This window comes from Canis lupus, chromosome 29 (genome assembly GCF_048164855.1).
Source record: "Canis lupus baileyi chromosome 29, mCanLup2.hap1, whole genome shotgun sequence".
NCBI lineage: Eukaryota > Metazoa > Chordata > Mammalia > Carnivora > Canidae > Canis > Canis lupus.
Genome location: NC_132866.1, coordinates 13,802,503 through 13,817,793, shown reverse-complemented (window position 1 = coordinate 13,817,793; position 15,291 = coordinate 13,802,503). Strand labels below are relative to the sequence as shown.

The window sequence follows — 15,291 nt, the reverse complement described above, 5'->3', positions numbered from 1 at the left end:
TCTAAGTTGCAGTGCCCCTACAACTCAGGTCACATTTGATTTCAGCAAAAACACCAGTTTTTCTGGTTTTATTGGTTTCTGTTCTACAGTAGAGCTGACATGGGGTTTCTTGGTTTCCAGGGCTCTCTTGGCACAGGTGCTGGCTTTCCACCACAGTATATCCCTCGCAGGCTTTCCACGCTCTTATGATTTGCTGAATACTAACTCTGAAAACCCTAACGTGCTGGCAAGAAGCACCAATATATCCCCACCTAATAGGGGCTTCTTTTCTTTCTCTTTCTCTTATAAGAAGTTGTATGGTTTCTTGGCCCCCAAGTGACAGGGGTTACAAATGATCCACCCCCAAAGGAATTTCTATGGGGGTACTAGAGAGTTTCCATTTGACAAAGAAGACTAGGGGAAAACACTGTGAATTCCACTTTTTAAAAACACTTAATGCAAAGAAATAACATTGCCAGAATAATAGCTATCAGTGATAACATTAATGCCGGATAAGGTACAGAAATTTAATGATAAATCCAGACCAAGGAGGATGGGGGCAATCTGCAGAAAATAAAGATGTTTTGACGACTTTTATAACTTGTAAATTATTTCCCAAAAAATCTATTCTGCAAATTTCTCTCCTTGAAGTGGCGCAAAATTATACTGAATATGACTGGATAGTGAACATGATCTTTAAGAGCAACGCTGTAATTCAGTAAACCTGTTACCATCCAGCATTATCAGGGACTGGGATATCTTGGCTAATCAAGTATCATCTGTATCTTAGACAGATGTCTGATTGTTCAAATAAACCTGATTTTTAAATAGTCAACCTCAATGTACTCTTCCACAAATGATCAGAACTCTACTCTGGGGCATCTTTACGGAAAAGGAATTAGCATCCTAATGTACAGACAACCAAAGAGACTGGCATAGGGAGTTCTCGCTGGATAACAAAGTTTCCTCTTCAAAGTATCCATTAGATAATAACCACCTACTTTTTCAACGGTTGGTCGTCATACTTTGATTCCGTAGGTGAGCCACCACTGTGAGCCAGGCTATGCCTGTCTTTAGTACTAATTCCACTCACCTAAACCTAAAACAAACTGATTAAGCCATCCTGAGTTAAGTCTGCTGTTGCATGCTTGATGAAAATAATTTTGTTTACCACAATTATGTGGATGTCTACATGCTTCGCATAATTAGCACCGTAACAACAGGGGAATATCAGTTTTGTGCCTCCGCCCCCACGTTTGTTGACTTACTGTGCATAATAACTGGTGTTGAGACTATAACAGGATCTGAGAATAGAGCTCTCAGTATCTGAAACATTTTCTAAGTGAGGAGTTTATCTCTACTGACAACTGTCAGGGCAGTACTCACTTCTATTGGCAAAAGCTCATGATTTGGAAGAAAAAAAAATAGCTGGAGGCAGGAGATACTTTTAGATAGGGGTTACTTTTAGAGAATGAAATTGGTAATGGGGCACCTAGATGGCACAGTCTCTTGAGCATCCAACTTAGTTTTGGCTCAGGTTGTGGGTTGTGATCTCAGGGTCATGAGATTGGGCCCCACGTCAAGCTCCGTGCTCAGGGCAGAGCCTGCTTGAGATTCTCTCTCCTTCCTCTACCCTTTCCTCTCCCCATGCTTGCTCTCTCTTTAAAATAAGTAAACCTTAAAAAAAAGAAAAAGAAAAAATGAGATCAGGAATATAAAAACAGGAACTTCTATTTTCCAATTTATAATCAAATAATTTTTTAAACTGTGAGGAAAAGCAGACTGACCCTGAGCCCTGATACTAACATAACATATTTGGGTAGGAGCTCAGAATGACATTTTGGCACCAATGGCCCCACTCTCATGCCTTCAAATCAAGTACGATCTATCTAAGAGACTCTATTGTGTTTCCATTATGACCAAGCATGCCCTGATCCTTAGGTCTAAGTGCTTTGTCTTGAAGCTGTCAGGCAAGGATTGGAAGGCATGCCCAGAACATAATGATGTGGTGAAAGGGTAACTGTTCTTCTAGAACAGAAACAGCAGAGTATTGATGCATAATACATATATCAACATGCCCCGATGGAGGAGTCCACAGCACAATCAAGACAACTATCAGAGGAACTGAGGATTATTGTGAACGAAAATAAAACATACCAAAACCAATTACCCAGAAAAATAGATTTAAAAAAATATTCTTTCATTTTCCCATAAATGAGGTAATAAAACCGGGCGGGATCCATTCTTACCAGTATTCCTTTTAGCTCATCCACGGCACTCTCAGAGCTCTTTGAAGATTCCGGCTACAATTTTAAAAAGAGAGCACAATTAATAATTCAGTTTTAAAATACTAAACAGACATTTCTACCTGGCAAAGTGTTGGCACTATTATGGACTATTTTTTTTTTTTTCTTAATTAGGTCTATGTCTTACAGTTAGGAGAGAAGATTAGACAGGTTAGTGCTCCCAAGTGGCGGCTAGATAGAAAATTAGGAGAAGTAGTCAAAGCCAAAGGACTCAAGCTTCTTCTAAATACCATTTTGTTACTTCTCGTTATCATCATATGGAGAAAAGATCTGGTCAACCCCCGGTTTCAAAGATTCACTTTTGGATTGTTCGGAACGTTCTGCGGTAAGCTGGCCCCCACTCCCGTTGCTGGACCCCTGCCAGCGAGCGAGGACCAGGAAGGCGGCAGTGCAGGGCAGGCAGCAAGCAACGGGGCAGAAACCTCTCTCGGCTCCGGCTTGCAGGGGACCAGCACGTCTCGGTTCAGGAATTTCACAACTGAGTCAGGAGCAGGGGTCAGCAAAGAACCTGGCCTTACACGAGAATGTTAGCATCACTGGCAACTGAAGCAGGAAGGGCGGCCCAGAGGGCGTAGAGTCTGCCCCCATCGTCCTCCTCGTAAGGAAAGGTCACCCCGAGAAAGGCTGTGTTTGAGTCTTGATTACAAGCCCCGTTGCAACCGGGCTTCTGGCTACGCCGTGAACAAAATAATTTGAAATGCAGTTCTGGGCAATATTCGCCTACCCCACAAGGCCTAAGAGTCTCTGGGGATCCCCTGACAACTAACTTCTTGGAGGGGAAATCTAGCACGAGGTTCTCAAAGACAGGCCTCTGGTCTCCCCCATACCACTTCCTTTCACAAAGGACGGGGAGGAAGAGAGAACCTTTAGGGAACCCCCTGGCCTCTCGTTCCTGGAAAAGAGGTAAAGCTCATTTCTCTCCCATCGAGAGATGGGAAGTGATTAGTAGTGACCTCTAACCCTTTCCTCACGAGAGCTAATAAAAGAATAAGATCCCATTTCAGTTTTTTTTTTAAAAAATGGACAGTGAGATAAAGAGGGAGAGAGAAGGAGCAAGAGAGGGAGGGAGGAGGAGAGGGAGAAAGGAGGGAGGGAGGGAGGCAGAGGGAGAGGGAGAGGGAGAGAGGTTTGCTGCTCATGTATGAATTGGACTAAGACATCCAACTTTCATAGCCTACGCTTTCGGGAAAATACACATGCCATGAGCGCCAGTCCGAGGGGCCAAAGCTCTAAGACACTAATTATAACCACAACGGTATCAACAACGACATCAAGGAATTTAGAAGGTATGTGGTTAAATTAGTATTCTCAAGGCAGGTGTGACCTGTGCAGGTACACTGTTCGGGGGACAAGCTGTGACGTGTGAACAAGCGCCCTCGGCTACAGGCCCCTCAATGCTGCCATGCCACCCCAGCCACCTTCGGGCCCCAGGAGCCTCCGGCAGCGCGGCCCACGCGCTCTCGCAGCCCGTGACCTTGGCAGGAAAGCACTGAGTCCTGGGCGGGGAGTCTGTAGCGCATGCAGTGACCACTTGTTTCAAAGGTTACTGACCAGGTCATTCAGCACTATCTCTACACAGTTTAATGATTACCAGCGAAAGACCCAGTCGTCCACTGATGCTTGTTCAGTTGCTCTCCAGTTCTGAACTGACATTAAATAATGTGTAACTGTTGGAAGAAGCATGGCAGGAAAGAAGAAGGACAAAGTGATACTCTGAAAGTGAAAGTACACACAGAACATCCTGATCCAATTGCTTAGGATGTAACAAGTTTTCGACATTTTTCTCTCTAAACGAATTTTGCTTCTTCACGACACTGCATTTTTCTCTAGTCTGTCTGGTTTGGTTTATTCCTTCCAAAACAGTTGGGACATGAACATCTTAAAAATGTATTTGTTTCAAAGATTCCACTTAGATCCCCCGTTTTCACACTACCTTCCATCTGAGCCTGGCAACGACCCTGTGAGTTGGAGAGGGTGGGCCCTCTGCCCATTCTGGGGAGAGAAGAGCCTGGAGGTGGGGGTGGGGACAGCGCCTGGTCCCAACGCCAGCTACCACGAGCTTCATGCGCCAGACACCAGTGCTCAACACTTGTGCCAAACTCTGTCCCTTACCTGCAAAACTGCTCTCAAAGCGCTAATGCAGACCAGTACTCCATGCAGCTGGCTAAAGCTTCCATTCCACTGTCAGCCTACTCTTGGAATTGGGTATTCTTTCCCTCTTTTCAACCCCCTTTCCATGGACAGCCCCGACCACAACTCCTGCCTCACCTGGCTACCTTGCCTGCCTGTGACCACATGACAATTTTTAAAGTCCAGCAGAGTTTGTACTGAATAGTCATGATACTTGGGGACACTGAAGCAGCTGAAGAGGAGCATCCATGAAAGTAAGAAAGAATCTTAAAGGTTGGTTTAAAAGAAGAAGGAAGAGGACCAATCTGTTGATGCTTTAAATTTTTGTTTATTAAACAAACAACTTCTCAAGACAAATATCAAAAACTCTATTGTTGGTCTATTTCAACGGGACACACCTACAAGAGAAGGGAGAGGCCCTGAACCAGAGCTGGGTGCTTTGCTAGAGCTTGGCGCTCACTGTGGTCTAGTTCGGAAGGCAGCTGGTGATACATATACACAAAACTTTCTCCTTGAAGTGGCCTGGAACAGGTTTGTAAAATAAATGAAAACAGTCCTATGAGCCTCACTAATTTTCAAAAACTGTTCTAAGTCCATTCTGACACTATCATATGATGCCACCTGCCTACCCGGCCCCTTTCCCCCTCACACTGAAACAGAAGTCTCAGGAAGGCAAGGATTGCTGTCTCTTTGGTTTACTGCTTTATCCCCAGAGCCTAAAACAGTACCTGGCACATGGCAGACGCTCATTCAATACTTGAGTTACACAAAAGGACTTAAAGAAAAGAAAGGGTACAGTAGTTCTTGGCTTGGTCTAACAGTCCGTATCAAGCAGAGAAGAGCACCCTGCAACAACAGGACTTGCTTTTTGTAGGGATTGAGGTTAACTGCAGCTCAAACAGAGTCCTGAAACACGCTCGTCTAAAAGTAAAGGCTTTTATGACACATTAGCCTTATCCTAAGATTTCACAGTCAGTCCTCATATAGCTTTCATCAAATTTCAAACTTTGACACCTGAAAAAGGAAGCACCGCGGGAGGGGAGGAAATGCAGTCATTTCATACCTTTGCCTTGGGTCTAGCCGTCTGATTAACTGGTCTAAGATGAACTCCCTTTTTAATTCTGTCCATCATCTCTTCAACTGCTTGCCTCTTCAGATCCGTGACTTCTTCAGCTATCAAAGAACACACGCAGAAATCATCTTATGTTACAAGAAAACTGCTACTTTCTATTCCAATGTACTTTGTAATTAACCACAGCGCTTTTCAGACAGAATCACAAAACATCACAAAACAATTTACTGAGGTTAACAGCTACCAGGCAGCCATATTTTTTTCATTAAAAAAAAAAATCTTTTAATAGAAGATTTGTTTTTAAAAAAATTAGAGTTAAAAAAAAATTAGAGTTATGGGGGGCCGGGGTGGCTCAGTTAGTTAAGTGTCGGCCTCTTGATCTCAGTTCGGGTCTTGAGTTCAAACCCCACCTTGGGCTCCACTTAAAATAAAATAAAATAAAATAAAATAAAATAAAATAAAATAAAATAAAATAAAAAATAAAAAATAAAAAATAAAAAATAATAAAAAATAAAATAAAATAAAATAAAATAAATAAAATAAAATAAAATAAAACTCAGAGTTATAAAATTTAAGGTCTAATTTGTAGCCTGGAAATCAATATTGGCTTATTAATCAATTAATTTAAACAAAGTGGGTCTGGTTCCATTTGTTAGCATGATAGAACTTGAATTTCTCCAGCTTTCTACCTAAGCTCAAATAATCATTCACCTCTGCCTCAGAGATGTTTTCATAACTTATAACATCCCGTGTCAAAGAAATCAGACCCAAGAAGGAATAACTATCAAAAAGCCCATTTGGAAATAAAAGATAAAAGCGATCTGTTAACTTGTTGTAAGAAATCTACAATCAGGATGAACACCAGATAGGTGAAATCTACTTTTAAATTGCCATCTTTTGTTTAGGAATCAAAGAAGCATTTTAAACAAACCTTTTCAAGTCTTTTTAAATTTTCAATGTTAAAAGAAAACATACACCCAGAAAGGATTGCAATTAAGTAATTAAATTTGATTAAAATTTTTTTGACTATCTATTGTTTAACCTTTGCACTGTTTTGCTGCAAAAAAACAATAAAACTGTTGAAATATACATCAATTAGATGAATACAGCTAAGGCGGAGGCTTAAAGCTATTGGTCAGAATAATGAAATTTGTCTGTTGCACAATAGCCTGACCAAAAGCACTCAATCGTTTTTGCAACATTTATCACAATTAGTGCCATTCTAGATCTCCTGCTTACATCTGTCTCATTCCCTGGAACTGATTAATTTAAGTTTAAATACCTCATGAAGACCTTCCTCTTAGGCTCTTTGAGCACAGTCTACAACGCGGGGCGTATGGTAGGCCCGCAGCAAGTAACCACCCACTGATGGACTTATTGGAAGTTTTGGCTTTATGTGGCTATTAATATTTTTGATATTTGAGTAGAAACAGCTAAAGCTCAAAAGGACAGCTTCTAAACGGAGGCCATCACGACAATGTCCCCAGGCCAATGGACAGGCATGCTGGGCTCTGCACTAATGAAGCCTACACCATGGCTTTTTTTTCTGCCACGTGGAATTCACGCTAACGCTGAGTAGCTATTCCTCTTACGTCATGCCTAGGGGAGCAACTAGAAGAACCCAGAAGGTTCCACCATTCTCAGTGAGGCAGCACCACAGTGATGAGATCACCTCTACATTCCCTGTACAACCTACGTCTTCTGATAAAGTCCTAATTTCAAACAGGGTCATGTCATCTTCATAGGCCATTGAAACGCAGGGAATAAAAAGTTCTCAATATCCAAACCGTATGTTTCAGATCCAGATGGCAAGAAAGCATCTTTTGCCAGGCAACGTGGAAAACATGGCACCAGAGTCAGAACTCACCCACTAGTAAATGAAAGAACGCAAACTGTGGGTGGATCAACTCTGCCCTTAAGCTGCATTTTCTCGGGCAGCTTCTGCAGATGGCTCCCAAACATCAACAAGAGGACAGACAAGAAAATTACTGTGGATTGAAATTCATTCATTCATTCATTCACTCACTCACTCATTCAATATCTGAATACCCGTTATGTACTACATGGTGCTTGTGCTGACCCCATTCAGAGTCCGGGGAGATAAAACACAGATCTGCCATTTGAGCACCTGGTAAGGGTATGCAATCTATTCCTGAGAATTTTTTTTTTTTTAATCCAAAAAAAACATGTGATTTTTCAGAAAGCCTGCCATTTTGAGTGAGACTTGAGAAGAGCTGCATGGCAACAGAACACCGCCGACAAACAGATTAGCGCTCTGTAAGGAAGGACTGAAACCCAATTAAATGCACCATACAAAAACTAATTAAGGCAGACAGATGGAGAATTATGGTCGACACCATTCAAATCTGCTGCAGCATCTAACATAACAGGAATTTAAAGTAGTTTCTTATTTTTGCTTGCCAGAATCATAGTGATAATTCAGAGAAGTGCTACTATCTGTATTGTGTACAGATTATAAACCAGGCTTTAATTTCTTAGTCTTTTTCAAATGTAAAGGCTTAATTGGTCTTAAGGAAAAGAAATCACTCTTATCAGATTCCCTATGCGGGCACAATACAAGGGCAACGCTAGGTTAAGCTACACAAGCCTTCTCTCTCACCGACCCTGTTTTTGAACTAGCAAAAAGCAATCTATACGAACTTCCAAACTATTAAGCAGTTCTAATAAATCTGCAAGAATCACCTACAGAGAGCTCATGGCATGTTTTGTAATTCTTTCTGTGATCACACAGTTGGTAATTGTCTCACAAAAGCATGTAATCAGAAGGACAATGGAAATGTGCAGGATACTGTAGATTAAAAAAAGGGACAAATGGAGACAACAGGTCTAATGTCACTGAACTGCCACAGGAAAATCAAATCAAATGTTCTCTGAGGTAGTGCTTCAAGGTCAGTCTTGGATCAGAAAGCTACATGTAATTAATTGAGACTTAAATTTTAAGACCCACTTGAAAAAGAAGTTCGTTCTTCAAAGAAAAAACCCACAGACAAAACCATCACCTTGTTGCTCAATAAAACCTTTTGTTATTACCTAGAAGAAATGAAAATTATTTTCTAAATTCCACAGGATTACTTTTCTCTTTCACTAACATTTTTTAAAAGGCACTTAAAAAGAATCTTATGGCACTGTGATGAACAAAATTTCTGAAGAACACATCGTGGTTGAGTAAGTTTGAATTTGACCTCAGGTCATAAAGTTAAGGATATTTCCTTAACTACAACAATCACAAGAACCTGCCAAATGAGGATTTCTACCCTTCAAAGAGTGGTTGGAACCCTTTTTCTTTTAATAGCTAACATTTTGGTATTTTCTATATGCTGGGTACTATTCTAAGTACTTTACATGTTAGGAGACTCATTAATTCTCACCACCACCCTATGAAACAAGAACTATGATCATCCCCACTCAGCAGGTTAGCAAACTAAGGTAAGAAAATGTCAACATAATAATGACCTAGGCATTTGATAAATACCAAGCATATCTCTGAAACCTCAGAACTTGTTCAATAAATTTATTCTTCTCAAAATTAGTTATTAATTCAAAGTCTGTTGATTATTTCTTACATCGACACCGTAAAACTACTTCTAAAATATTGCACAGAGGGCAGCCCGGTGGCTCCGCGGTTTGGTGCGGCCTTCGGCCCAGGGCCTGATCCTGGAGTCCCGGGATTGAGTCCTGCGTTGGGCTCCCTGTGTGAAGCCTGCTTCTCCTCTGCCTGTGTCTCTGCTTCTCTCTCTCTCTCTCTCTCTCTCTCTCTGTGTGTGTCTCTCATGAATAAATAAACTCTTAATAAATAAATAAATAAATAAATAAATAAATAAATAAATAAATAAAATAAAATAAAATAAAATAAAATAAAATAAAATAAAATAAAATAAAATATTGCGCAGACCTTCCCCTACAATTAGACTTTTTAAGAGCCATACCCTAGCAATAAAAGTTTCTTCATTCATCAGGTCTGAGAAGCATACCAAGCAGCTGATGAGAGCCATCATAAGATGCTAACAAAAGATAATACTGTGATAGCAAAACCGGTCCTGACTGACAAATATAAACTCCAAAGTGTCACAGATGACTACAATGCTTGATGTTCTTCATTCATTCATCATGCTTTTAATCATTATTGATTTATTCATTCAACAACTATTTTTGGTGTGAACTGTTAATAAGACACTATAAAAAACTACCCTGCCAGACAGGGAAAAGCTCCAACCATGTACGTCTATGGTTCACATCATTTAAGGCAGTGGCTTCAGTTTAAAATCTCATGAGTGACTTCTAATTCTACTTAGACACACAACCCTGGTAACAATCCAGTAGCTCAAGAATGAGGGAGAGAATACTGCATCATTTCATGAATTGTAAATGAAACATCACTTTCAAAAGGAAAACTGTATGATTTCCAACACCGGGGTTAATAAGCTTAGAATGCTTTTTTTTTTTTTTTTAATTTAAGGGTGTTATCAAGGTTGACAAGCTAATAATGTCATTTACTTAGACATTAGTAAAAGGGAAATTTACTTAGACATTAGAAGGGGAAATCATTTTATTCTGACTGCCCTTCTCCTCCTCTACGTCTTATTGATTGTTACAAAACAAGATTGAAACAAACAAAATTTTAATTTTAATTAGAGTGTCAAGAAGGCTTCTAGACAGTAACACAGAGCAGGGCTGCCCTGAAATGACCAAAGACAGGACTTCAGAATCCCCAATGCCTTGTGGCAAGCAGAATGTCCTTTTCAGCAGTACAATGAGAGGAATAGTTTCCAAAGGGTTGTAGGAGGCAGGCACCAAAAGTAATTTATATAGACAAAATCAATTAGCTTTTATCTATAATGGTGCTGTGAGTGTCTGGCTAAGAAAGATGGAGCTAGGTCTCAACTTAGATTCACTGAAGGTGCCTCCAAGCTGTGGGAGACTTGCAGACAGGAGTAAGCCCTCAAAGTCTGCAACCGATTTCGGGAGAGAGATGTGGAAATAACCCCAAACAGGACAGAGAGGCTAGGAGATGGGGCATCATAAAATCTGAAGCACAATGCTACAGCAACATGCAGCAATGAGCCAATACTAAGGAGCTCATAAGAGGAAGTGGAGGAAGAGCCTGGAACCTACACAGGAGATGTAAAATTAGAGCACCCTGCCCCAGAAAGCTCTGACTATAGGGAAGGCGGCAGAGCAATTCTGGAATTAGGATAAGACATGTGCACGGGGGACTTCTAGGGAATGGTCCAGCCATAAGGTAGGGCAGGTGTACAGAAATGAGGCTGAAATAACAGCAGAGAACCACCCAAAAGCAGCCTGCAGGGTTTGGATTCTGTTCTGATACAGCTAGAGTAAAGTGGCCGGACCAGATTGATGAACCCTGGGGGCAGGAAGAGGAGGCCAAGACGTCTGCCCCAGAACATCTGCCCCAGACTGGGCTTGAACCAGGCAAATGTGCCATGCTTTGGAAGTAACAGGTGCTGAGCAAACATGCTGAGTTCAATGTGGGTTCTTCTGGTCCCTGTTGCCCTGGCTGTGGCTGCACACCCAACTGCCCGCAGCTCCACGAGCCGCCCAGGCTCCTGCCTGCTGGGTGACTCTGCTCAGTGGGAAAACCCTTCTCCCTTCATTCCCATCTCTTCAAGTTACCCTCTACTTCTCCCTCTCCAGCGAGTCAGACTCCCATGAACTGCAGCTCCCAGAGTTGCTCCTGGATTTACCCACTTCTTTCTGTCTCCACTACCACCCTCGTCTGAGCCACGTGCATCTGAATGACAGCCTCCCCTCATTCTCTCTTTCTTCTGCAATCTATGCCCTGTCCTCTTGCTGCAAACAATGTTATTTCTTTAAAAAGACAAATCTCACCATGCCACACCCCTACTTAAAACTTCTACTGTCCTTAAGATACATTTCAAAATCTTGACCACAGCCTCCAGAACCTGGCTCAGACTTCCTCTCTTGCACCGCATGTTCCTGTAATACAAACTTTAGTTTCCCAATATGCCAAGCTCCTTCCCCATTCTGGACCTTTGATTCTGTTGCCCCTCTATGTGAACTCCTTTCGTTCTCAACACTCCCAATCCAAGTTCCTAAATCCAAACTACTCGGCTTTAGCATCACTTCCTGACACCAGCATCCACCTCCATCCTCTCTTACAAACGTGTGCTCTTCCTCTAGGTAATATCCTTGTTTGTTTCCTGTCTCCCCCAACTCAATGTAACTTCTATGTCATCTGTCACCAGTTTACAGCATGAGACCAGCACAAAGCAAGTGCTTCATCAAGTCTCAGTTTACTGGCTATCAACTCTAAAAACTCTTTCCCCAAACCCCTTACCTAGAATTGCTCCTTCCCTTTCTTTTATACCTCCTCCTGTAAAGTGCCTCATCCTCTAAGAAGACACATCCCCGCAGACCACACATTACAGTTGACCTGCTGTAGACAAGAAGCAACAGGAAGGCTCATTCGTGTTCCTTCTTATCAGCTGTTAAGTTCACATTTCTCCCCAGTTTGTTCACAAAGAACTCGAAAAAATGTGTTGTTGAAAAACTGTGTTGAAACCACTGAAAGTAAACCAAAAGGGATGAGAATTACTTGTTTCTGGTTGAGCTGCCTTTTCTTTCTTAGCACCACTGCCGCTGGGATGGGATCGCTTCCGGATCATGGACATGAGGGATCTTTAGGAGAAAGAAAAAGAATGACAGGAAATTACTGGATGCCTGATAATCCAAGAAATAAAATGTATTGATTCAAAATAATCAGTAAATATCCAATTCTTCTCTAGGTGCATAAATGGATAGCTAGAATTTAAGAGTCTACTTTCTACTTTTAATAAATTATTAAACTTTTCAACACTTTAAAGAAGAGAAAGAGGTCTCATCCTTTTCTACATAAAACCAAACTCATTACTCAAAGAAGAGAGCCACTATAATTACCAATACAGTGCTAAGTAAAACAGAAAAATAAGTCAATATTCATACCTAAAATTCAGACATAGCTATCTATGTAATATGTTTGAGGAAGAGGGAAGGATGAAAGAATTAGGGAATGTTTTTGGTAAATATCTATCTGTGAAATATGGGCATAAAAATATCTGAATCTGAATGACACAGACCAGATACTTAAGGGATAAAATACATTTAGACCACAGTCTCTCTGGTCCATGTTTTAAAAATCTGTAAAATCCAAATTGTGATAGATTTGACTACAGGAAAATTTTATGACCTGCATATATTAAAAGACACCATAAAGAATAAAAAGAGGGATGCCTAGTGGGCTCATGTGAAAGAAGTTGGAAGAGCATGTGACTCTCGATCTTGGGGTCATGAGTTCAAGCCCCATGTTGTATGTAGAGATTACTTAAATAAATAAACTTTTTAAAAAAGAAGAAGAAACTCTACAGATCAATAAGAAAAAGCATACAACCCAACAGGAAAATGGACAAAAGCCTTGAAACTCCATAAAAGAGGATGTCCAAATTTCCAAAACAAAGTGCTTGACTTCATTAGCTACTAGGAAAACACAAATGAAACCCACACTGAGATATTACTACACAGTCATCAAACAGAAAAGAAATTTTAAGTCTGATAATATCAAGTATCGGTAGGTTTGTGGAATAACAGGAATTCTCAAACTGAAGATTGTGTATGAAATAAAACTGCTGCTTTGGAAAACCATTTGGCAGTATCCAGGGGAGCTGAAGACACACATATCCTAGGAGCCAGGGATTCCATTTCTGTATACCTTATAGAAATGCAAGCACTTGTGTACCAGGATTCATTTACAAGAATGCTCGCGCAGAATTTCCATAACTTCCTTGAACTGGTAATAACTTAAATGTAGATGTACCATAATGGATAAACACACTTTCAGACATTCATAAAATGGATTATGTACCCATGAATATGGATGAACTTTAGCTACACAACATAACATGGATGAATCTTACAAAATAATGTAAAGTAAAACGAACAAGACCCAAATGAATACAGTAAAATTCCAATTATATAGTTAGAAAAAACCCATATATTTATAGGAGTTTAGGGATATATATATGTCAGGCAAAAATTTTTTTCTTTAAAAACAGGATAAAAGGACAAGATTCTAGGCTACCAGTATTTTTCTATTTCTTGATTTGGACAGTGAACACATAATGTTCACTTTATATTACTTTTAAACTGTATATAAGTTGGTGTATGCTCTTATATATGTTATCAGTCCCCCTCAATAAAGCTTACAAGAAGAAAAAAAAAAAGAACCAAGAATTCCTGAATTCTTTCAACTACATTATAAATGTTCTCGGTGTGGCAAACTGGATTTGACCAAATACAGTCAGTCCTGAGGAAGCCAAACAGGCAAAGCATAATGCTGACTCTAGAAAAAGGGGCACCTGGATTCAAACAGCAATATCTGGCTGAGTAGAGAACAACTCAGTGTTTCTTAATTTTTCACCTCTTACTTCTGCCTTTAGATTATTAATCCCCTCTTTACCTGCCTTTTCTTAAAATTCCCAAACACACTGAACAAGAAAGCACTACATTCTGCTCTACCCTGTGAGATTTCTAGAACTTACCGACAAGCACATTTTATTCCAGAAGCTGGGAGAAATGAAACAACGCAAACTTTATTTGCTCCTTCTCCCCATTCTGTCACTGAAGGCAGGACTAGTCGAGGTCTACAGGTTAACGTTCCCCAGTAGGTAGGGTGGCGCTGCCCAGTTGAGGGCCTCATCTTACCCTCTCACAACACTTTGCAGGTGAACCCACCACAGATTCTAAAATGTTCAGTGCTGTACTATCATACATAAAGATGACAAAGCAGGAATATTTGTACTGCTCGGAATATTTGTATATGTTTACATATATAAAGTCAAAAATCTACATTCATCACTAAAACCACCTAAATAGATGAGAGAAAGTGCTTTCACTGTTCAGAACTGAGGTATAAGCTGGAAACCCATATGGTGCCCAGAGAAAAATCATCTGTAATAATATTTTTTAAAAGAGTCCTCTGTGACTACAGATAGAGCAGGTCCCACAGGACAGATCAGAAGACCAAGACGAGATACCTGGGACCCATAATTCAAACTCTGGCTAAAATTGCCCCACTTCAGAGCCAGTTCAGCTGAATGGATAAAAGCTTCAGGCAAGAGTCTCCAGAAATGGAACAGTTTGGTGGAAAATATTTACCTTGGAATTCTTTAATAAGTGTGCCTCACACCCACTGTGATGGTTAAAGTTATGAGTCAGCCTGACTGGATCATGGGATATTCAGGTATGTGGTCCAACACTATTCTGGGTGTTTCTGTGCGAGTTCTGGATAAGATCAACATTTAAATTGCTAGCCCAGGGCAGCCCAGGTGGATCAGTGGTTTAGCACCGCCTTCAGCCCAGGGTGTGATCCTGGAGACACGAGATCAAGTCCCACATCGGGCTCCCTGCATGGAGTATGCTTCTCCCTCTGCCTGTGTCTCTGCCTCTCTCTCTCTCTCTTTCTGTGTCTCTCATGAATAAATAAAATATTTTTTATAAATAAATAAATAGCCCATGTAAAGCAGACTATTCTAATGTGGGTGGGCCTCATACAATCAGCTGAAGGCCTGAATAAAACAAAAGCATGACCCTTCCCCAAGTAAAACAAAATTCCCCCTGCCTGACTAGCTTAAAATCAGGACATCTTCTTTTCCCTCCTTCTGGATTTGAAACACTACCTCTTCCTGGGTCTGGACTGCTCAAGTGCAGACTGAGACCATATCATAGGCTTTCCCTGGGCTCCAGCTTTTTGACTCACCCTGGGATTTGCCA

General features: G+C 40.8%; 1 protein-coding gene across 1 annotated transcript in view; it reads right to left on the bottom strand.

Annotated features, from left to right (window-relative positions):
* Nucleotides 1–15,291, bottom strand: part of SHTN1 (shootin 1) — a 96,735-nt gene that overhangs the window by 24,222 nt on the left and 57,222 nt on the right. The window contains exons 12-14 of the mRNA XM_072805169.1: nucleotides 12,083–12,165; nucleotides 5,479–5,588; nucleotides 2,229–2,282 (exon numbers count right to left, since the gene is read on the bottom strand). Coding sequence (XP_072661270.1) covers nucleotides 2,229–2,282; nucleotides 5,479–5,588; nucleotides 12,083–12,165 — 247 coding nt within the window. The remainder of the gene's footprint in view (nucleotides 1–2,228; nucleotides 2,283–5,478; nucleotides 5,589–12,082; nucleotides 12,166–15,291) is intronic.